The following is a 23,629-nucleotide window of genomic DNA, read 5'->3' on the forward strand; positions in this document are numbered from 1 at the left end:
TCATAACCCCACACACTCCCTCTCAGAACTGCCAAGCATGGGCTTTATTTCTTTGCTCATTTCTCTACAAGCTAGGCTCCTTTTTCTATTTTTTTCCCCTCCTTGGTGGATCCATACCAAACTCCCAAGCAGGAAAGAGGGGTTGTAATTTCCCCTTGAGTTAGGACACCTCATGACAAATGATAATGGGAAATCAATAAAGCAGGGGAAATATGAGGCGGCAAACTTTATGAAGCCAGGAGATGTATTACTCTATAGATAAGACTGTTTTCCCTTAACAAAGTCACTACTTGAGTGTACCTAATAATCTGAAGGAAAATCAAGGGAGCCACAACCACATCAGCAATATTGGCAACTTATTCCACTTTAATGGCATTTGGATTGATCCCCCCCTCCTTGTCCTAATGGTCCTTTTATAGATTTGACGCTGCTTCTGCAAAACAGTCATGTGTATTAAACCTCCCTGAAGGCTAACGGTAGCCATTAAAGCCCTTGTCTCACTAGTGCTCATAATTGGAGGTTTGAGCACCACCACAATTTGGTCTCACATGACACACACAAATACACACATTAGTAGTAGGCTGTGATTGCTTTGAACAGCGAAATTCCCCAAGTCCAAAAGTTTAAAGCTTGTAACATTTTTTCAAGAATACAATGAATTTTCCTCCTTACCGTCACTTTTTTGTTGGGGTTTTGGGTGGATGGGTGTGTTTTTTTTTTCCTTGTGTGAACTGTTCGCATGATTTGGAATGTGTTCCACCTGCCTATGTATCTAAACCCTGTGTTGTTGTCAGTGTGTGTGGCAGTATTGTTTCCTGTGAGTAATATTTACCTATTCATTGGTGTGTGTCTCCCCTGTTAAGTTTGTATTGTTGTTAATTTTGTCCCAGTCTGTATTATTTCTATGGTTATTTTTCATTAAAATCCTAATTTGTGCAAAGCACTTCTCTCTCATTTTCCTGCTTCCTGCTCCTGGAAAAGAATGACAGCAAACTTGTCTGTTGTTTGTTAGGCTGTTTCATAGAAATTAGACACTTAACTCCGCCCCCTTAGCCAAAGGCCCAATAAAGAGAGTTATTTTCATTACCATTATGATCAGGGCGGAGTTTGGGGGTTGTGGCAAGGTGAACGGCATTGCAATTATGGAAGCATAACAAAAGCCAATCATCACGCCCACTCTACTGAGGTGACCAGTAACAAACTTCTACAAGCTGATTTAGAGTATTGACTGAGTGCCAATCGACACACAGGGAACATAGAGAAAAAAATTCTGCATACTTAATTTAATCTAATTTAGTTAATATTGTTTATACTATTGCCTATATAAAATACCCTGTTTTAAACTCTTAGAAATCGGTAGACCACAACTGTCAGCAGATTATTCTGTAATTTGGTGACTAATCACAAATTCTACTCATCCTGCTCTCTCTATACCTTTACAGTAAGATGGTCTTAAAATAACGATAAAAAGGATGACCTTGGCGCTGACATTGTAGAATTCCATCCAAGAATCGACGTGATGAAAATCGAAGGCCTCGTTGTTAATAAATCACCATGCTTTTAAAATGAATTTACCCTAATGCTCATTCATCATGCACTGTAATACTTTTGCAGGACTGCACAAACACAGCAGTAAATAACAACAAGGCGCTAGCGTTCCTTTGCAATGCTGCATCTTCCGGCATCAGCATACATTAAAAGACGCCCCCGCCCTACACGGCATCGCTCCTCCATGACACTCTGAGCTCATCTGTTTCTCTCTCTCACCCCCCCCCCCCCCCCCCACACACACACGCACACACACAAACTACAAGCAACAACATACATAAAATAGAGGGATATAAAAAGCACAATCTGACGAGCACCAGACACACAGAACAAAGCCCTGCAGCGCATCTTTGCCCCCTTGTAAACATTCACCAAATTTACAGTAATTGTCCCACGTTGGTATAAATTGTGACTAAGGCGCCGTATCACACCGTTAGCATCTGAACACAGCAAAAACAGAAGAGGCAGGAAAACAACAAATATAACGCTACGCCTCCCCCGGGATTTGCTAAACAAATCAGAAGACTGTGTTTGTGAAAAAAAACTCCAAAAGAAGATGAGCAAACAACAAAATAACATTGATTTATCACAGCTCACGTGTGCCATTTCTTTCTATTCCTCCGCCCGGGTGAAAAAGTCATTATAGCAAATGCTGAGAAACATCATTAGGAAGCAAAATTTGTTGAAGGAGGACATAATAAACAATAACGGATGACAATTGTGATTGAGTCTGACACTGATGAGCTCCTCTGCAAGTTTGTTTATAAATTAAAAAATATATATACTATCCAGAATGTGTGTGACGTTTGGATTGGGGTGAGGCTAAGTGTACCCGTGGGGGGATTAGCCGTTTCCTCTACATGCCCACCCCACTAACACATCATACTCCCTTACCCCATGCCACCAGAGTCATTTGAGCTGTGGAGTGGGGGTGCACTCATTTATCAAACTTCATGGAGCAAGGGAGAGACAGGCCCTGATAATGTGCGCCGCGCTAAAGCTGATTTTCCATGATGAATCTCAGAGCATATAAATTGGCTAATATCTGAAAACATTTACAGATACTGCAGGAATTGACTACTTGCGCGACATGATGAATGAGTCTTCCCGATGCTGGACGACAGCTTCGCAAATCTCCATGGCAGCCGAAAGCCCCTCATTTGACTTTCCAATTTACTTCTTTTTAAATGCTTCCTCAAATATATATAAATAAATATATATAATTATGTATATATATATATATATATATATATATATATATATATATATATATATATATATATATATATATATATATATATATATATATATATATATATATATATATATATATATATATATATATATATATTTATATATATAACTACAGGAAGTTTATTTTATATATATATATATACATACATACATATATACATATATACATATATATATATATATATATATATATATATATATATATATATATATATATATATATATATATTTAAAAAAAACAAATTAAAATAAACTTCCTGTAGTTATTAGAGGTGAAGCTGGTGGTGCTGAAGCGGGTACTGGGGCAGAACTGATCTGCTTCCACCTGATTCTCCGTGAAAGCATTGAGATGAAACTCTACATTGCAGTGTGTATGTGCACGTGTGTGCATGTGCGTCTGTAAAATAATTGCAGCGGTAGATCTGGCAGTACGGAGGCTACATAGGTCAGGCCATTAGACTGCGGCAGAAGCTGGCTGGAGCTCCTCTTGTGAAAGGGAGTAATTAGTATACTTGTCAAGTGGAGTGCTACGGCGCTGCTCGCCTCTACCGCACTTGCAAAGAATTGCTCATCTTGCCTCCAAATGCACTCCCTTTATGCGACTTTAATTATTTCTACACACACACACAAACAGTTCTTGCCTTCAGGTAAACAAGAGCCTTAACAATGACAATGGACTCTCAGGTTTGACTGGATGCAACACAACATGACACCCAGCTATCTACAAAACAGCAGAGTCATTATGAATAGATCAAAAGGAGCTTGAAAACATTCTCGTAGTGTTAACATCAAACATGGGACATTTATAACCTGGCATACAGGGCTTCTGTAAAGGAATGCGACAATAAATCTTGAGGGCGCTCGAATCACACAGTTACAAAACACGCAGGGAGCAATCTAATCTGGAGCCGGGCCTTGGGAAAATGGAAAGGTCAAATAGCTAGCAAAATTGCCTACACGAGAAAAAGAAAGAGAGTGAAAAAAGTATGTCTAAATCTAGAGCGCCTGTCAAAGAGAGGAATAGAAAGAGGGATGATGAGATTGAAGCGTAGCAAAAAGGCTGAAGAAGTGGGAGCACCCCGTCTGATCCTCCTACTGACAGTGAAGATTCGTCAGTATAGATTTTAGAGAATACTAATATCATATTTTCTCACATAGAGGGCACATGCCCCTAGTGACCGCCCTATAGAAAGTATAAAACGTATACTATCATATTTAAATATAAGACAAAACCAGCAAGTGAACATTCCCTCCCATGTGGGAAAAACCATCATCTACTAGATAAGGATCACAATGATTGTTGATATCATATTCAATACATTCCAAACTGATTTAAAGGCATTGATTTATTCACAAAAGCCGCCCAAATAGCATTTCATACTGCTCTCAGGATGCTTTGTCGATATTATATTATATCTCTAAGAACTGCTGAAAGAGGGGACAGGGGATTGGCCATCATGGTGAGGTGAAAAAAAAACAAGGTGTGTATTGGTGTGATTGTATGTATGTAAGTACATACGTGTATTCCCTGCAATTTAAGGGACCATCCATCCCTATGTCTCTTAAAAGCAAAGATGGAATCGAGAAAATTAAAGAAAAAAACAACGACAACAGCAAACCACTTCCCTGGTCGGGGTTAATGTCCCTTATATAGAATTTTATTGATTTTTGCACGCCACTTTGGAATCCGAAAGGCACATGCGTGCGAGGAGAGTGAAAAATATTCCTGCCAATAGCTCTGAAGCAGCCTGTTAGCTAATTGCCCGCAAAGACAATTACCCAGGCAATGTTTCATAATGGTAACATATGACTTGGCTGTAATATACCAGTTTCGGGTTCTGCGATTCAGATTTCCAACTCCAGTAGGCAATAAAGTGACCTAATCCACCCCTATAATCATTGTTGCAAATTTGGAAAATATTATACAAAATTGCAAAATAAGATGTAAACACATCTTTACTGTTAGCACCTTAGATAATAACAAAAGCAATAGTTTAAACCGATATTGATTTACTACATGAGTATCAAAAAACTCCTTCACTTCCTCATAATCTACTGTCTGTCGTACAACACAATGCCTTGTTTTTTTTGATACATTATATAAAAGTTACTCTATACCATTGTGTAATAGTTACTTAAAACACTTTCCTACATAGTGAATACATGTTTTATCCATAATGCAGTGGGGCAATGGAACAGATTAGTTCAATTTCTGTTGGCGCTTTTTGGGGAAAAAATATTCTATTGATTGTACAATTTGTACAAATTGGAAGTGCAACAGCATAGGATTGCACTTTATATTATGTCATACAATCTTGAATTTCCTATTAGATTACTGTTTAATAACAAAACTCACACAAGAGTTTGATTTCAATTTGATATCGGAAGCACAAAAAAACAACATATCATGCTTTCGCTGTATAGCGATGCAGGGAAATGGTCTAATATCATCTGAGATTGCCTGCATCTCCCGGGTGAATGACCAGCTCTACAAGCTGCCGTGACTTGTATTTTGACAAGCAACGGATAACTGTGCTGTAAGTCCAAAGCAATCACACACTGACATTGACAAATGACCATGCTGTGTGAATCTGAAAATAACACACATTCCCTTTCATCTCTTCGGTGATTAAATGGCAAGCACATCTCCCCTGATGATCACACAGACTTCTGTATACGTCTATTGAATTCATATTGCTAGTATGTTTCCACATTTGTGAAATGATTTCCCAAAATTAGTGAAGCAAATATCAAATTACTATAATATGTATACCATCAAGCAAAGTTACAACATGTCTGGTGTCTCTCTTTAGTTAAGATAGCAAGTAGAAAAGAAAAAGAAAAAATATATGTACCTATTTAAATGTGGGGCATATAGTACCATTCTAAAGCGCATACAAGTAGCATTTTTTTCTCTTGCCTAAATGTACCTCCAAATATCTGACACAATGTCTGGACAACATCTTTGACAATTTCAACAAAAATGTGAGCATCTGGAATTTACTTCCTCTTGCAGCTCATCCATCAGTGCTACCTCAGCACTGTTTGCTTTTTATTTTGTCACTTTGCGGCAACTCAATTTCCTCAGTGGGGACCGGTAAGGTTGAGAAGAGGATGTAGACATAGGAAGGAGGAGAAGGTATGTTAGATGGATGGAACTAGGGATGAAGTGGGAAGGACTCAAACGTTATAAATAACACTGATGAGGTGAGCTTGCATTGATCCAAAGTGCAATTGAGGGGCGGCGCCCCTCCTACCGCTCAATTGTCAAAGCTACTAGAGGTAGTCTGTTGCACATTTAGATGAAGCAGAGAGGAAATTGCAGAAAAGGTTGGAAACAGAAGGCGGAACCCACAGACAAACTACTCCAATTAGGACTGATGGGGACAATGATTGAAAAGGTGAATGGAAACTCACGCATTCCACCGTCCAGGTCCTGGAGGAACCTGTCTAGGATGATGCGAGCCATCAGTGCGGGAGACAAATCCACCTGTAAAAAGAGACAATGAGTCTTTTTTTTTTAAAAGGTCTCAATTAACTCTTAACCAACTTTTGCTACAAGACATATTGTAAAGTCATTATAAAACTTTTCTACCCAAGAGCAAATTATAGTGAGCCCTGGTAAAAGCATTAAAAAAACCAAAATATATAAATAATTAAACATTTTTGTGCATTTATGAAAAAATAAAATAAATCTAAAAAAGCCATAGTCAACAATACCAACAAATGAAGGCCTAAAAATGATAAGACCATGGCTAAAATAAGGACCACTTTAATACGATTATATATGCAGATTGCTTATATGTTGGCAATTGGACGTCATTCAAAGCATAATACTCGCAAATATTTTGGTTGAACAAGTTTTAAGGCATTCCAGAGTTAAGGTTACACAATATTGGATCCTATTCTAAAGCCTTTATGTTTAACTGACCTTTACATAAAAAGTCTATATTGTGCATAAAACTGCAATATTCACGGGGGACATCTAGGGGCGAAAAGGGTCCGGTAGCAGTTTTCATCATTGTTAATCATTTCTCGCCATTGGAGATATATTGTCTCATAAAGGGATGAAACTACATCAATTAGTGGTCTGAGAGAGCATGAGTGCTTGGTTTAAATGTTAAGTAGCATATTAAAATGACAGTTAAATGGTTCATAGACAGTTATCTCTGAACTGGATTCAGTCTTTTAAAAAGAGGAAGAAAAAACCTTGTGTCAATTAAATGGTGAATGAATAATGACAGTTAGCTTTGAGGCGCCACTCATGCATGTGAGCTCCTCTGATTTTAGATTAAGAAGCACTCCAGTGCCATTGACTGGTCTAAGGATGCAATAAAAAAATCTAATGTACATTTAAATGGGCAAAGTAAGGCAAAAGTAACACGAGGGCAATGTGCAGAAAGAAGAAATGAATAAAAGACTGGGAAATGTTGCTTTGCAAACTCATAACTGAATAAATGTATACATATCTGTACCCTTTAAAATGACTTTAAAATCCATGCAGAATGTTCCCTTTTATGCTGTGTGATGTTCTTGGCATCTAAATTATATGGTTGGTTAATAAATAAAATAACACCCTGAATTGGTTAACAGAAAATCGCAGAGCAGGAGATGAACCATATTTTCCCCAAAATAAATTTGTACAATGCCGATATCTGCAGTTGAGTAAACGTCCCGGTACTCTAGCAACGTGGAATATACTATATTATGTTCCTTAGAAGTGTAATTGTTGAGCTGCAGTGTATACCCTTGACTTAACCTAAGCCACAACCTCCGACATCATGTCAAATCAAACAAGCAATGAAGTGATAGAAAGAGGAATTAACAGCTGACCCCTCACTCCTCACCTGTCTGTAGTTTACACTTTGCCGGGCGGGACCGGTGCAATTTGGGGAAAATTGCACGAAAAAAAGACAACAAAGTATTTTCACATCTGCTTGATGGAGGTGAGAGCTAATTACATTAAATAATTGATAATGGAGCGGACCATTTCAGCAATTTTCATAATGACTAACAGACAAGGGAGAAAATCAAAAACCGCTGCCAACCTCTATATAAGCATTGATGCAATAGGACATCAATGAAATAGATGGAGGCGTGGAGGGTGGATGTTGAACCATTACCTCATTGGCCAACTCCAGCAAGACAGGAGCAGAGGGATGTGCCAGGGCCTCGCTCAGATACCTTCATTAGAACATGAAAAGAACAAAAGCAGAGACAACAAATGGCAGTCAGTTAGTAAAGGGAAACAGCAAAGGCTAGCCGAGACATGCTAATGTCCCTGATGACTTTCCCTTGGATGGCATATGGCAGGCTCAATGTGGTTAAAGCAGCATAGCTCAGAGGGCTTCAAATTTCCCCCCTAAGCCATATATAAATAGAAGGTTAGTTAACCCCTGCCGCCCAAAAACAGGAGTTTTCCCTCCGCAGTAAAGTAAGAGCTGCCCTCAGTTCAGCTTTGAGGTTTGTCAAAGTGGAAATGACTGTAATATGCGGGTATAGTATTCCTTGTCACTATTAAGACTACCAGGCAAGGAAAAAAGCAATATTTGAAATAATATTAACTGATACTGGTATATTTAAATTTACTGTATGTCAAAACTTGTTTCTTCTCTTACCTACTGAAGTCCCACGAGAAAAGCTATACAAATGACAAAATGGTCTGGATTGACTTCAAAATATTATTATTGTAGCCTCTTCCCTAGTGGCCAACAAGACAATGACATAAAGCAGAGCACTGCACCTTTGGTAGTGGCTTTCAACGACATCGGGTGCATGGTGCTTTGAAATTGTCCTTTTAGTCCGTTTCTGTTGAGATAGAAAGAAATATGTTATTAGAAACAGGTAGAAAATAATACAGCTAATACTACTACTACTACTACTACTACTACTACTACTATTACTACTAAGATAGTACAATGTTACCTCAAGACAAGATGAGTACTAAATTGGAATTTTACAGGAGCTAACGTTTTTGGTTTTTTTTTTCTAAGCAAAATGAGTAAGACAACAGGTGTCTCTTGCAAATGAGACCTTGGGTCTCAATGGCATTTTACCTGCATGAAAAGGTTATAGTTAAAAAATAAAAAATGTTATTTTAATAAAAAATGAATCACAATCAGCTATGCCATTAGTGCAGATACTCACATCAGCTTTCCGAGTAAATTCACACAAATTAGATTTGAAACAAAGTGAAGGATTTAATTTTTCTCCATCCAAATGAATAATATAAAGCCTGACATAAATAGCTTTGGCACCGTCCACATTCTTGTGAATGACTATGGGGATCTTAGGTCACAGTGATTTATTTTTAATAAGTTTTCCAGAGTGGGTCAAAGCGTGTAACAAACACCTTGTATAACCCACGCCTCCACCCCCTGCTCTTTTATCAAACAATGATGCTATTCCCGTATTCCTATCTTCATGCAATTTCCTTCTTGAGGAGTAGCACAAGAGGTAAGAGAGGAAGAACATTGTTTTAAAAACAACCTATTTAAAAACTGCTACACACAAGAAAAAAAAATGTAATTCCACTGAGAAAACCCGGTGACTGACACCCGTCAGACAGATGATAAATGACTCCATTTTCTGCCCGTGCTGCCTTCTGCCACTGGCGGCGGCGGCCATTTATCATCATCGGCTGTCAAGCGTGGAAAGCGGCAGTGACAGTGCGAGTCAGCAAACATTTAGCACACGCAGCCGCACTAGACAGGGAAATTATTATTGTCAGAATAATAATGGTTTAGCATAATTTATTACAGGTCCACCAAATAAGCAGGGGCTAGATGTTATTAGACAGATGGATGGGGAAGCTTGGCAGCCATCCACTGAGGCTCGGGTAGGCAAGTGGCGTCGGAGTGATGAGGAGGGGTTGAAATAAACGAGTACGTTGGCGAGGTGCGGGTTTGAGGGGCATCCTCCAAACCAATCAGAGAGTTGGCAGTTCAATTACAAAGAAATAAAGGGACATTCATCATTCAATTAGGCACCTGTCAGGGCTCACAAAGGAAGAAAACTTCTAACCTGGTACTCTAGGGAGAAGATGCTCAGAAGAGTGGACTGCGAGTGACTGGAACAAATAAAAGAAGGACAAAGTTAATTACCAGGAAAGCATTGCACACGTTCACAAAGAAAGAAAGGATGGGTGAGTGGCGGTGTGGTGTAGCGCGGGCGGGGGGGGCTTCAAAGCTCGGGCCAAATGCCCTGTAATCTAAAAGAACATGAAAACAAGGGTGGCAAAGTTGTTCCAGATGATCACCTCTGACAGAGAAGACACAGGGAGCATGGATGTGTTTTCACTTTCATAAATAACATCACATCATTTTAATGTATGTTGTGGAATTTACTGGAAAAAGGAAGGGGCAATTTGCACAATGACAACCTGTATTTGATTGAATGGTAGAATAATCAGGAGATGGTCTGATTGGCATGTGATTCTACACTAAGTGAGCCCACCACAAACTATTTCGGCAACAAATGGACTTTGGAAATGGAAACTTGCACTGCAGGAAGCCCAGAGGCTCCCAGGAGTCCGTTCAGTCCAAAAAGGTTGCCATAAGCTACAATCATCGCAGGCTCCCGCCCCCAATGTCAAACACCTGGCAAAGACACCAACATGGGGAAACATGCGGCGGCAAGAGGGGCAGCCTTTAATATCCCTCCAATGTTAAAAAAAAGACAACCCCACATTCCATCAAAGGGAAACCCAGAATATGAATACTGTGCAGACTAAGGCAATACAGTAAAAACATACATTTGAACACCATCCTAACTGACCTCTGATTTGTTCAATTTTGGAATAATTTCCCACAGGAAATAAAGTACAGGGAACTAATCCATTTCAGGGGGAAACTGCTGCCATCATAAAAGCCTCAATTCGAAGAAAAAAAATCTCCAAACAAGTATAGTCAACCACTGTAAAACTGTAACTCACAGGAATCATTTTTTGAATTTTGGATAAGTTTAAAAAGAATTCAATACTAAAACTATCGGACAGATTAGAAGCGACATTTATCTTAATACAATATTCACATTTCAACCAACGCCAAGACTGAAAACGGAAAAAAAATATCACAACATCATGAATTTTAGTCCTGAAACACAAACAGGCTTTTCAAGCTGTGAGAACTCATCACATGAGGGGACAGATGTCACCCTCAAGGTTACTGTCTACAAAAATAAAGCTTCTCAGTTTCAAATAAAAGACAAAAGGAGAGAAAGTTTGAAGGTAAAATAAATAAATAAATAAAAATAACACCGTGGCTTCACCATTAATCTACAATGACGCTTGGGGACGAAGGGGGCCGCTGCAATTAAAGGGGAGGAGGTGCCATTAAATGGTCAACTGTCAACATGTGGGCACTGAAGGGAGGGGTGGAAAAAATGTCTTCCACACTTCAACCTTGCACCTGAGCATTTCAACAGCATTACAGCCTTATGGTTGGCATGGGACCGTCACGATCCCCCTGCTGGAACAGACATCTGTTAGGTTTTAAATGGATAACTCCATAATGAGCATGATTACAGTCTAATTGCTAAATCTATACCCTGTTAACTTTAAAAGGGACATAAACTGCTCTTAATATCTAAGAAAATAGATCTGCTTCAAAAGTCTAAGATCTAATGGAACTTTTGTTTTTATTTCTCAAGTCAAACCATTTTGAGTTCTTATCAAATCTAGACAAATAGTGACAATCCGACCGTGTTTGTGTTCAGTTTGAAAATATATGTGTAAAACAAGACAATATGCTAGATAACTACTTAATATATGAACTACTATAACCAAGTGCAGTTAATGTTAGGGGCTTGATGCTTGTTTCAAAATCCAAAGAAATGTTATCTCACTCATCCTAGAATGTCCTGAAATTTGTAACTTAAGATTCTGAAATGTAGTCTGCAATATGTTTAATGCCCAGTCCAGGCCTTTAAGCAATAAAAGATACACAAATTATATTTTACAGATTTTGCTACTAAATGTAAAAGACAATCTTCTGTTTTCTGAAGGCAAATATCCACCCATGATTTGCACATTACAAGTATGAAGCATTGTTTTGCAATTTAAACATTAAATATCTTTTAATTGACCTTTGTTGGGAGAAAGATTACAATCCAGCATCCCACCCGCTCTTCGCACGCTCTACTTCGTGGGTATCATTTAGAACAAGAAAAAACAGAAGGCTGGGAAACACTAGAGTGGATGAGAAATCATTCACTTTCAACCTCATTATCTTCCCTCACGACCTAAGATGGGGGAAGTAATATGCATTGATGCCCAAAATAGTGAAATAGCCGATTAAAAAAAAATTGTGCAATTTAGTACGTCATTTTGCAAGTTTTTTCTTTATGCTAGATTAAGTTAAGCAATCTCCTACTAGGCAAAGTGAAAGGTTCTAGTTATGAAAGTATTTTACCAATGTACATAGAACAAAGCAGAACATGGCACCTTTGACATATTTAATATGAGATCTTGAATTATAAAAATATCAATTAGATTAATTTACATCAATTGAGAAAATTAATTATAAACAATAGCAGTAATTTGGGTAATGAAAGCCACCTGGCTAATGACAGTGGTATCATGTGCTCTCACGGTGCTTAGCATTTGGTGAATCTGCATGCATCGGAGTATGGGGCATGCGGCTGGCTAAATTAGATACAAAACATATTAAATTCTTCATCCATCCTTGACGATAGACGAAAGAAGTTTAAAATATGTTTTTTTGTGAATGTCATTTAAAAAAAAATAGAGTCCCCTTGCAAAATAGACTTATAGAGTGTTTTCTGGCTCAAAGTGCTATGGCCAGGAACAACAAATTGCAACAATAACATTTTGTACATGTAAATGGGCTCAAAAAGACCAGATCTTTCAAAGTTTTTTCCTCCCATAAAATCCTGACAAACTGGCTGTAGAATGTATGCACTATAGTGAAGGACAATGCTAATGAAATGAGTTGGGTTTGTTTTATGCTCACAAAAGCTCATGCGTGAAGGTTATTTTCATCAAAACATCTTTAGTGTGCATCTTTTTTTGTCCAATGACTTCACAGAGGGAGTTTCTACTCTAAAACATGTCCTCATAAATGGTTACAAGGCCAACTATACTTAAGCTGCTTACCTCAGTCGTTTTATCTCAATGAGTTGAAAAGGGAAAAGTAATCTATTGAATGTACTTGGACAACATCCCTGATATGAAAAGGAAGTCGTCATTCCCATGCTTCCTAATCAAGTAATTGATTGCATCTATTATTCATGAATTCCTCATCCTGACATAAAGTTGTAAACTCAGTGTTTCTTCTCCTTGTTCGTTTCTCCCTTATGCTTACGAGTCATATATAGTTATCATGTTGTTTTTAGTTATTGTTATCCATTTTCATCAATTTATTTTGTGAATCATTGGAGAGTTCACTCAGGTAGAAGAACCCAGCGAAATGGCCTCAATCTCAGTAAAATAATGCACTTAATGAAGCAAATTAAAAGATATATAGAGTATTTTTTTATAACCACACAAAGACATATCAACTGAATCATGTACATGACTTCGTGAAACATATCCTATCAAATTCGATTGCGATCCGGCTCATTAAGTCCATATGCGTGTCACGTCAGCAAAATTTTCTAAGGATGCCAAATGGCCATGCAAAAGGGATTTGAATGTCATTCATGTTTTGGATTTTAAACGACATTTTCATGTAAGTATTGTTTTTTGCTGAATAAAGTAATGACAATTCTGAAGAGAAAATAATTTTTAATCGATAAGTTAAGGAAACGATGTAAAAAAAAAAACTTAACAAGTCATGTTCCAAGGCATTACTCAATGTTTTAACCAGTGTGTAAAGAAAAAAAACACTCGAGGCACAATAAATAATCAATGAGCAAGTCCCTTGCCTTGGTCTTGAGCCGAGTTATAACCATCAAAAACAAAGTGTCGGGAGTCAGGAAATCACCATATCAATGGCACATGCCAAAACAAGCCTGCCCTTTGCTTTTTCCTCCAAAGATCACGCTAGATAAACCCCCACCAATAACAGAGAAATTAACAAATACTTGACATTTGCTCAACATCCATTATTCTGACACTTCTCTGCGAATTTCAAAAGGCTGAGCGCATGCTTAATCAACATTCATATTCCCACAGCGATCCACCACACCATATTGTGGCCCGCCTCGGTGCCAATGAAAACGGCACATTAGGGCCCAATTCGAAAAAGAGCATACGAGGGGGGACTCCACACTAGGGAGCTGTGTATGTGTGTGCTCGTGTGAGTGTTTATCGGCGTGCATATATTGAAGAAAAAGAAATAAAGCAAGAGAGAGAAAGAGACGATGCTTCACATTGAACTTTTAGTTGTACTCTAAAACAGTGGCATCTGCACTCCCTTTATGGACGACATACGACTGGGCTGAATGGAATTCTAAATAAGGAAAAAGATAGGAGGGGGCAATCATTACAGCCACATCTATTCATAATACACCACAGAAGGACAGAGAGGATTCGCCTCCCCTCCCTTCATATACTAAAAGGGACAAAGGGTGTAGGAACTGGGGTTCCCCCTCCCTTTGGACACAAGGGAACTCAGGCAAGACCTCGGAGACCAGCCCATCATTTCCAATTCTAATGCACGGCAAGAGAAGGAACTAATAGGACTGATGTCACACGTCTGCTTGCACTGGTCCCCCACCTTTGCTACACTCCAGATACTTGGGCAGGACACCACATGCTCACTTTTACACATACTCATGAAGTCTTTTGTCCCTAGCCCCCAGTCTGTTAAGGCTCTCAGATGCAGAAGGAACATCACAGTTGGACAGGAAACCATCGTGCAAGGCTAACTGGCAAAATTAATGAAAACAGCTCTTATTACTAATGTCTTTCACTGGTAATACAATCCATCCGTGGCTATTAATGCTTATCCTGTCCGGAGTAATACGTGAGCCTTTGCCTAACCCAATTGACATTTTGGGGAAATAGGGTTCACTTTAGAAAAGATGCCAGTCCATTGTAGGGCACATGAAAAAGTAGCAATCCAAACTCAAAATGAAAGGAAGACAATTTTGAGTTTTCAAGTATCACTGAATGTTTAGGAGAAAACCTACACAAACCTGGTGAAAAAAAATCCTCAGATGAGATTCAAACCCAGATTCTTTCATCTCTAAATAACTAGTCCACGGTGCCTGCTAAAAGTTTTTTTTAACTAATACATGCTTCAAAGGCTCCCAATACTGACAATTGTTTCTATTTGCCAGGTTCTTAAAAAAAGCCTTATTTTCCATGGGGTCAAAAACTCATAGTCTTCTTATTTGAGAAAGATAGATTTATGAACAGATCTTAAATACAACATTAAGGAGGACAAGAGTGCACAAAAATGCATACTGTCAAGCTTTACCCAAATTTTTGAGCTGAAAAACTTTTTTCCATTAGGATGGAGGGACAGCTGCACTAGACACATCAAGTGAAAAGAGCATTGAACTTGAATCAAACAAGACAGTCACAAAAGGGTACATTTCAAATTTGCCTATACCAGCAAGTTTTTCTTTGTTATAAAAAAACAGTTCATATTCTAAGAATGTATTTATAAAAATAACACTTTTGTTGATATAATTTAAAAAAGTGTTTGTACTTTTTTACAGCTCTACAGTGCCTCCAATTATCAACTGCAGTTGTGAAATAACTGTATAAAAAATAAATAAATAAATAAAATACTGTAACTTTTGTTCCAAAATGTGAAAATACATTAATACTGTCATCACATGTTGTTTGAAAATCATTATTTAGTTATCCAGGACACTTAATTTTGAAATCAGTAAAAGTTGAGTGACATGTCGGTCTTCGCAATGAGTGCCCGCTTCGGGGTTGTTATTATTATTCAGTGTTTATATTACCATGTGCATCCATTGTGAGTAGGGTTAGGAAAGTGACAGCACCGTGTCCAATCCGTCACCCCTCACCACCAACTTCCAACTCCCAACCCTCTCGAGGAGCACCCCATACCCGGAAAGAGAGGCCAGGCTGACAGATGACTCCCAACATCTGTGTTATGCAGGCCGTTACAGATGAGGGGGTCTCTTTCCACGCTGTCTGCGGACCCTCCCACTCTCCTCCCACTGGACTGATGGCCCGACAGAGAGGCAGAATGAGCAACCCACCACCCCCGTGAAAATCAGTTTGAAATTGACTCTTGCTTTCACTTTATACCAAATTGGAATCATCCCTAATTTGCTAAATAAATCAAAAGATAATTATTCTAAAATACTGCTGTGCCAATAAATTATTCATCACTATTGTTTAACATCATTTTACAGAAATAAATGTCAAATCAAATTTATTTATAGGCCTTAGTATTCCAGAAGATCCCCAAAGCTTTATGAACAAATACTAGTAAACAAACAACAAACATTTAAGAAATGATAACAGTTAATCAAATAAGTAAATAAAAGATATAAAAATCTGCAATAAGGACTATGAAGAGACTACTGTGTGTATTTTTTTTGCACATATACGAACAAATTGGAGCATCATATCCTGCAGGGGTACACACAATAAACATACAAGTATTTTATAATAATGTCAAATCACTCTAACTTAAGTAGAAATGCAACACTAATGTTTCTGAACAAAAGATAAGAATGACAGAGCTATAATAAAAATAATAATAACTGCAGTAACTTCCAGGGAATGGGAGAAATTTGGGGCTGATACCAATACGGAGGTGAAACTGTTGCCTATAAAAAGAGTTCACAATCATAAACCAGGTTTCACAATCCTTGAAACAACTGCCACTGCTGTCTCGGACCATCTTATTTAACTAGTGCATCACTTTTATAGTTCATGTGATACACAGAGATGTTCCCATAAAGCAAAAATGCCTGATTCCCTCCCACAAAGCCACATTATATTTTTACACAGGTTTCCAGTACCACTATGATCAGACTATTTAATGAATGAAAAAAATATTCTCCCAACTGTGCGCACATAACTCACTTCATTCTTGCAGTCATGACCATTTCGGCCAATATTTACGCAGTGGCAGTGCTCCCACATTGTCCGAGGGGATAAGGTGGGTGGGGGGCATATACAGCAAGTTGGAGGGGGCTGACTGGCGTACCCGAGTGCACGCTAAGAGATGATGGATGGCCTCGTCGATATGTTATGTCTTAAGAGCCTGATTTCCTGCCAGTCCAATCACTAACCCTCCAGAGTCCAGCTCAGCTGATTGGACAAGCAGAATAATTCTGCAGGCTGTGAAAACACTGCTGCTCAGCCTGCCTGTCAGGCCCAGTGAGGAGACTTGGGCATTTTAAAGAGCAAGGGTCTCACCAAGATTGCTTATGCTGAACGAAATAATAACAATAGCAGGCAAGACTAAACAGAAGACCAAAAATTTCCGGGAAGCGGAAAATGCTTCAATTTTTTTTCCTTTAATTATTACACTCACCAGTACTTCTTTCTTTTCTCGAGACATCATGAGATTATACAACATGTTTGTGGTCAAGCAAACATAGTACTGAATTTAGGCCCGCCATCATCTCAATTATGGGTGTCAAACTAATTTTGTCAAAGGCTGTATGATAATTATACATTGGATTGTATAACTTTATTCATCCCGTATTCGGGTGCAACAGTAATATATTTTTTATCAGTGCATCAATGTACTGCATTTGTCATTCATTATTATGATGTGTATCTACGATGGAGAGTGGTAAGGACATCCGTCTCACAGTTCTGAAATCCAGAGTTTAATCTCCACTGGGTTACGACCTTCCTGTGTGGGGTTTGCATGGGTGGGTTTTCAAAAACATGCATGGTGGGATGATTGAACAATCTAAATTGCCCCTAGGTATGAGTGTGAGCACCATGCGATTGGCTGGCAATTCAGGGTGTGTCTATATTTTGAGTGGGATATGCTCCAGCACCCCACCGCGAAATAGGCAAGTGACTTACTTTGGAAATCTTTCCTTTAACAGCTTCATACACTGCCTCGTTGGTCTCAGATGCTCTGTCCATCTCACTATCTCCTTGTATTCAGCACGGGATAGTTTCATCTTTTAACTATAAAACAAGGAAAGATGAGTTAAACAAACTGTCAAACAAGTTGTCAACATCAATACGCTATCTTTTCTATATTCCTGAGGCAAAGGCCACGGATCGCATTCATATATAAATGTAGAAATTACTACAAAATCTCTATGACATTGTAAATACGGAATTACATTTTTGCAGATGATTTAAAATGCTGATAAAAGGTTTGTTTACCATTTATACCGGACCCTTCGAGGCGACTCGTCTAAACCCTTAGGAAGTTGAATGGACAACACGTGAGTAAACTGTGCACCGATTGGGCTAGTCTGGTCATATTTGAGCATACTTGCGTATGATTGGCTCATTTTCCATAAAGGGGGCGGAAGTAAGTGAAAACAAACTAGGAAGCGCGTGCATACACGCTCGCTCGTTTGAAAATGTAAGCGACGCTTTCCCACAATCCCAAAATGTTTACAAATATTTAACGAAGTATGCATTGTTGTAATTACAAATGCTTTTAAGCCCGATGTTGATAATGATGCTCCGAGAATAGACAGTGAACGGTTGACGCTGCAACCGTCAGCTCAAGGCTGAGAGTAATGCAGAGCGAACAGGGGCGTATACTTGAGGGGGCTCCACATGTACGTACGTTTGTGCAGTTTTGATTTTTTTGGTAACTTATTTTTTTACTGTATGCTTCAGAATCAGGATTCCCTTAAATCTCATTTCACAAGAAGTTGCAGAATGAAACTGGTGCATTTCTCTTGCATTGCATACACGTAAATATAAATACAAAAACAAATACTAAACACAAGAGCAATATATAGCAAATTTAAAAATATACAGATAAAAACATAAAACCTCTGTCATACCACTTTAATGCAAACTGCAAACATCACCTTTTTTTGGTCGGTTCCATTTCATTAAATGTGAAACATATTATAAAACATTTTAATTCAAACTATGAATGTCTTTAATTATAAATACTTAATGTCACTACTTAATCAGATATTTTATTATTATTCCAATCAAGGCATGGTTTGCTGATCAGGAGATGAGGAGAACATTTGTCCATACTCCTTCATAAATCTGGAGGAATGCCATTTACATCACCAGGAAGGGAAGGTATGCCAATTCATGTAGTAAAGTAATAAGTAGTAACTCTGGTAAAGTAGAATAATGATGAAATGCATAAAAAACATAGGGAAACATTGACTGTGATACTCATGCATAGTCCCCTTACCACTCATAACTTCATATGTAATTTGACAAATCTTCCCCATAAGATCAGTATTTTCTAATAGCTTCATTTAAATTGTAATTAGTCTCTTAGCGGTGCTAAAAGGCAGACTGCTTTAATTAATTTTCTCTGTACATACCATTGGTTTGATGTTACATAGGATTGTGGATTTTGTTTCCTTTTTTTGTATTTGTATTTTTAAAATTTAATGAACAGCGTGTTGGCTTTTTGCCAAATGGAAATGTCTTATTGCACTGCATGTCTAGAGAGTCAAAACATTTCATTTGAGTGTTGAGTGTTACTGGTTCCTCCCCATTGTGATTGAACAATATATTGATGAGCCAGAAAGCCTCTATCCTGACCTGCGTGGCGTTCGGAAATAAAGGCCATTGTTGTTAGGCAGTGTAGTATGATGACTGAGATGAACCGAGGTCTCAGGCCTGCCGTGTGTTCGTGGGCATAGCCCATGGATTTGAAAGGGCTCGCTTCGCCGCGCTCGACTACAAAAGAAAGCCGTGTAGTGGAATTGGTAGAGCCAGATAAGATCAGGGCCTCTGAGGAAGTCTGGTCTGATTGCTACAAAGGGCCAAGGTCAGGGGCAGGAGGAGCGCCTCGGCTAGGTATCAGAGGATCAGGGGGTGGGGATTTGCTGCAGGGTAGTGTAATAGGTAGAAAAAGATCAGTGTAATGTGATGGCATTAACAGATAAAAATCTGAGTCAGGGTTGGGAGTCGGTGAACTGTGATCGCTCTAAAAGCGGTAGGATCACAGATTATGTTGTGTCTGTGCATCTTTACACTATAACGATTAGTAAATAAAAATGGAACTGTTTCAGTCAAATGTACCAACAATGAGTGTTTCCATAGTGGTCAAATATTGCTGACCAGATACTTTTTTCAGTCACAAGGTGCAATTTACAAGGTCACAGGTAGAGACCATTCGCACTCACAATCACTCCACCAGCAAGTGGATCTATACAGTCTACACTGAAGACAGTCGAAAGAACCACTGCACCAATGGGAGGCATGTTTAATTATCCAGGGCTAAGCTCAAATGGGTCTTTGGTAGGGGCAGCGATTGTCTCCTGTTCATAACAAGTCAGCATGTACCTGAAATGAACAAGTTTGGGGGCAAACGGAGTCTATAGAACTAACGAGCTAAGGGTATGATTAAAGATTAGAATCCACCCTGAGCACGCAAAAATCAATTTAAAAAAAGGCGCTTTGTTTTAAAAGCCACAGGGCACAAACGGACAGGAAAAAGTCGTGGCTTCTAGTCCATAATTTACGGTACTTGTCAGAAGATTTACAACAACACAGCACAGCACAGGGGATTGTTGAGTTGGTATTATCTTTAAGGTTACAAAAGTGCTGGGTCGATTTTACCCCAGCCCCTATTTTAAAAAAGGGCAGAAAAACACATTTTTCACATACGAAGTGAAAATAACTGTCATAGGAGGCTGTGTGCAAACAGGGCAGTGGTACACGGCGCACGCTCACCAGATGTGAAGCCTGCTCACAGTGGGTGGTGAATTTACAAAGGGTGTCTCCGTGTGATAACCGAGAGAGGCTGCACTGATCTCTGCCATTGTAGTGCAAAGCAAGGTGCCGCTAATGCCACCCACAGAAGAATAAATTGACAGCATCCCCAGTTGACGAATATAATGATTGATGATTTGCTTGCTCGTGTAATTTCCTTTACTCTACACACATCTGAAGTATATTGTAAGATCTTCCACGTCCTGCCTGTTAGTCCCCCTCTCTCCTTTCCACATCCAATGGCATCACTTACCATGCTAAGAGCGTGGTTGGTTTCACTCCATTGTCAGTATTGCTGTCATAATGTTTCTTCCTTCTCCTTTTTTCCCCCCACCACTGAAGCTAGTGACTTCACTGGCCCCGCACCACAAAATTGCTCTCGGAATCATCAGGGAGTCTGGAATCTCAGCTCTAAAAATCACAGTTTAAACACGAGGGAAGCCAGAGTCAGGAAATGCCTGTAGTATTAGCACGGTATCGGATTCGTGCCTTCAACTCCCCCTCCCGTCCCCACCTCCTCTCCAAACAGCATGACTGCCCCAGAAAATCCCACATCCATATTTTACATCGTGGAAGACATGACATGTGTTTCGCTTGAGCTTTCCACTGTGCCTCCCTCATTTATTTTATTATCTTTTTAATGAATCTAATTAGCAAGACAAGTAATTAAATGCAATTGTGCCCAATGCTCGCGAGACGTAGGAAGAGCACACTGTTCAGCATGAGTGAATTTACCGGATTAATAGGGGATTGATAATATTTTGGGATTGTATTTCACTCTAAATGGCTGTGTGCGGTAACAAAGGCGGCAGGCCGAGCTCATTAATCATAGTCAACGGGCTGGCCGGCCCAGCCCAATTTGCATGACCGAAGGAGGCTGCACATGCTGCCGATTGGCCTGAATCGCTGGATCAGCCTCCATTGGATCAACCTCCATCCAGACTGTTAGCGCAATGTCAATCAAAAACACAAAAACGATGCTGCTAAAGGAGAGCGAGACGAATCATTTTCCCCCTCATTATCCAACACACCTGCACCACTGTCCGCTTTGCTTTAATATACGTATGTTGTGTGTATATATATATATATATGTATATGTATATATATATATATATATATATATATATATATATATATATATATATAGATACATATATATATATATATATATATATATATATATATATATATATATATAAAATTCTCAATTCACGAAATGAATAGATTTGGGATAGACTACAACTAAAGAGACAGATTAACCCTTTAATTCAGGTATTTACTCAGATTGGGGTAGGCCTCAACGAATCCCTTCCAGGGACAGCAGTAACTACAGTGGACAGATTGGTGATTTCTCTCAAAAGTTTTAAATTTCATATATGCATATATAAATACTATCTATGAAGTGAACACAATTATGACCCTTTTATTTCATTTTTCACATTTGTTTTTAATATATATATATATATATATATATATATATATATATATATATATATATATATATATATATATATATATATATATATACCACATGAACAACAACATAATTAAACTGAATATAGGCCTGATTCCATGGACAAATAATAAAGAGAATAATTTACTGCATCTCAGTACAGCGTTGAATAACAATGGTCGTAAAAACCACTAGTATTCCACTAATGATTCTCCTCCAGGATTTATTGTGTTTTCCAGCGTGTGGCGTACATAAAACACGCTGTGTCCCCTGCGCTCATCGTCGCGTCATTCCCCCCAACCGTTCACCCAACCCCCCCTTCTGCAGGTACTTCCAAAGCCCAAAATTAAATTTTAAACATTCAGGCCCGGTGTTCGGTGACCATGGTTAATCATTGTGAAAGAAAGACATCAAACAATATTTGATAATGAGAAAAATGCCTCCAGGATATTAGGGAAATGGTGGGTGGTTGAAGTGGGGTGGTAGTAGTGATTCAAGGGGGGTCAGCACAGCATGCGACACTAGGTACAGTACTACATTGTCTAGACCAGAGGAGGCTGTGTGATGCACACACACATTAACTATCTCCAGCCCACTCAGTCACCTCTTACAGAGTTAAAAAAGCCATTAATACATTGCCTCTTTCTTAAAGTTCATGATGAGATAATTACAATTCAAGATTGGAGAGGCAGTGAGATGAGATTGGCTGTGCCACTCCTCAACTCAATTATACGTGTTAAAATAGATTTTGCACAGGAAAAAAAAGATGAGAAGTGCAGATGAACGAGTGATTTTCTCTTCAATTTTACATGCATATATATATATATATATATATATATATATATATATATATATATATATATGTGTAAAATTGAAGAGAAAATCACTCGTTCATCTGCACTTCTCATCTTTTTTTTTCTGCAAGTTCAGTAAACAAATCAACACAAATAAAAACTCTTTCTCACTGTTCTTGTCCACATGCTAGAATTAGAAGAAATGCTTAATTTCTGTGATGGCCTATTGATATTATCCCAGAACGTCTAGCAGAGGAAAAATGGTAGCGGCCCATTTTATTGTAATAAATGCAAACTGGTGGGGAAATTGAGCACAGCAAAGAGTAATGCAGAAAACAGAGAAGGACTGTGTACTCTATGAATGAAAGGTTATACATCCCCCCACGTATTTGTATTGTCAATAACTGGAGATGGCTGTCAGGAAAAGTGGGGAGATAAAGGTCAATAACTCAGGCAAATGTGTTTGTATTTGTGCACTCCCGCTGATAGCAAAGCAAACGTCAGGGCCCTCTGTGTGTGTCAGTGTCAGAGACACCCCCACAACAATAACACAAAAAGCAAGGTCTTATGGCTACACCGCAACGCTCATTATTATTGTCGTCGTCATGGGTGCTGGAAACGAGAGGGAGCCTCAGCACATGGCAGTGACAGCCGGTGCGATGTCACTCAAGTCACTTAATAATGAAACACGCCAGAGATCAGAATAGATGACGACAAAGTGCAAACACAGAGACATTATAGTTCTGGAGGAATAATAATAATAGAAAATCTCTATAAATATAACTG

The 23,629-nt window shown here is 38.6% G+C and overlaps 1 protein-coding gene and 1 long non-coding RNA gene across 6 annotated transcripts in view; one reads left to right on the forward strand and one right to left on the reverse strand.

The window, feature by feature from the left end:
* Positions 1 to 18,205, reverse strand: part of cdin1 (CDAN1 interacting nuclease 1) — a 45,546-nt gene extending 27,341 nt beyond the window's left edge. Inside the window, exons 1-6 of one of the 4 annotated variants that reach the window (XM_077621405.1) lie at positions 18,053 to 18,205; positions 17,741 to 17,848; positions 9,826 to 9,871; positions 8,546 to 8,610; positions 7,926 to 7,986; positions 6,220 to 6,292 (exon numbers count right to left, since the gene is read on the reverse strand). In XM_077621405.1, coding sequence (XP_077477531.1) covers positions 6,220 to 6,292; positions 7,926 to 7,986; positions 8,546 to 8,610; positions 9,826 to 9,871; positions 17,741 to 17,841 — 346 coding nt within the window. In that variant the 5' untranslated portion in view covers positions 17,842 to 17,848; positions 18,053 to 18,205. Of the gene's footprint in view, positions 1 to 672; positions 1,004 to 6,219; positions 6,293 to 7,925; positions 7,987 to 8,545; positions 8,611 to 9,825; positions 9,872 to 17,740; positions 17,849 to 18,052 lie in introns of those variants that run through there. The other 3 variants (XM_077621406.1, XM_077621407.1, XM_077621408.1) reach the window with 3 other exon arrangements.
* Positions 18,206 to 18,207: 2 nt separating this feature from the next.
* The window catches only part of LOC144090090 (uncharacterized), a 70,565-nt gene continuing 65,143 nt past the window's right edge, over positions 18,208 to 23,629 (forward strand). The window contains exons 1-2 of one of the 2 annotated variants that reach the window (XR_013305276.1): positions 18,208 to 18,257; positions 18,852 to 18,943. This is a non-coding gene — a long non-coding RNA (uncharacterized LOC144090090). Of the gene's footprint in view, positions 18,460 to 18,851; positions 18,944 to 23,629 lie in introns of both variants that reach the window. The other variant, XR_013305277.1, reaches the window with a different exon arrangement.

This window comes from Stigmatopora argus, chromosome 15 (genome assembly GCF_051989625.1).
Source record: "Stigmatopora argus isolate UIUO_Sarg chromosome 15, RoL_Sarg_1.0, whole genome shotgun sequence".
Taxonomy (NCBI): Eukaryota; Metazoa; Chordata; class Actinopteri; order Syngnathiformes; family Syngnathidae; genus Stigmatopora; species Stigmatopora argus.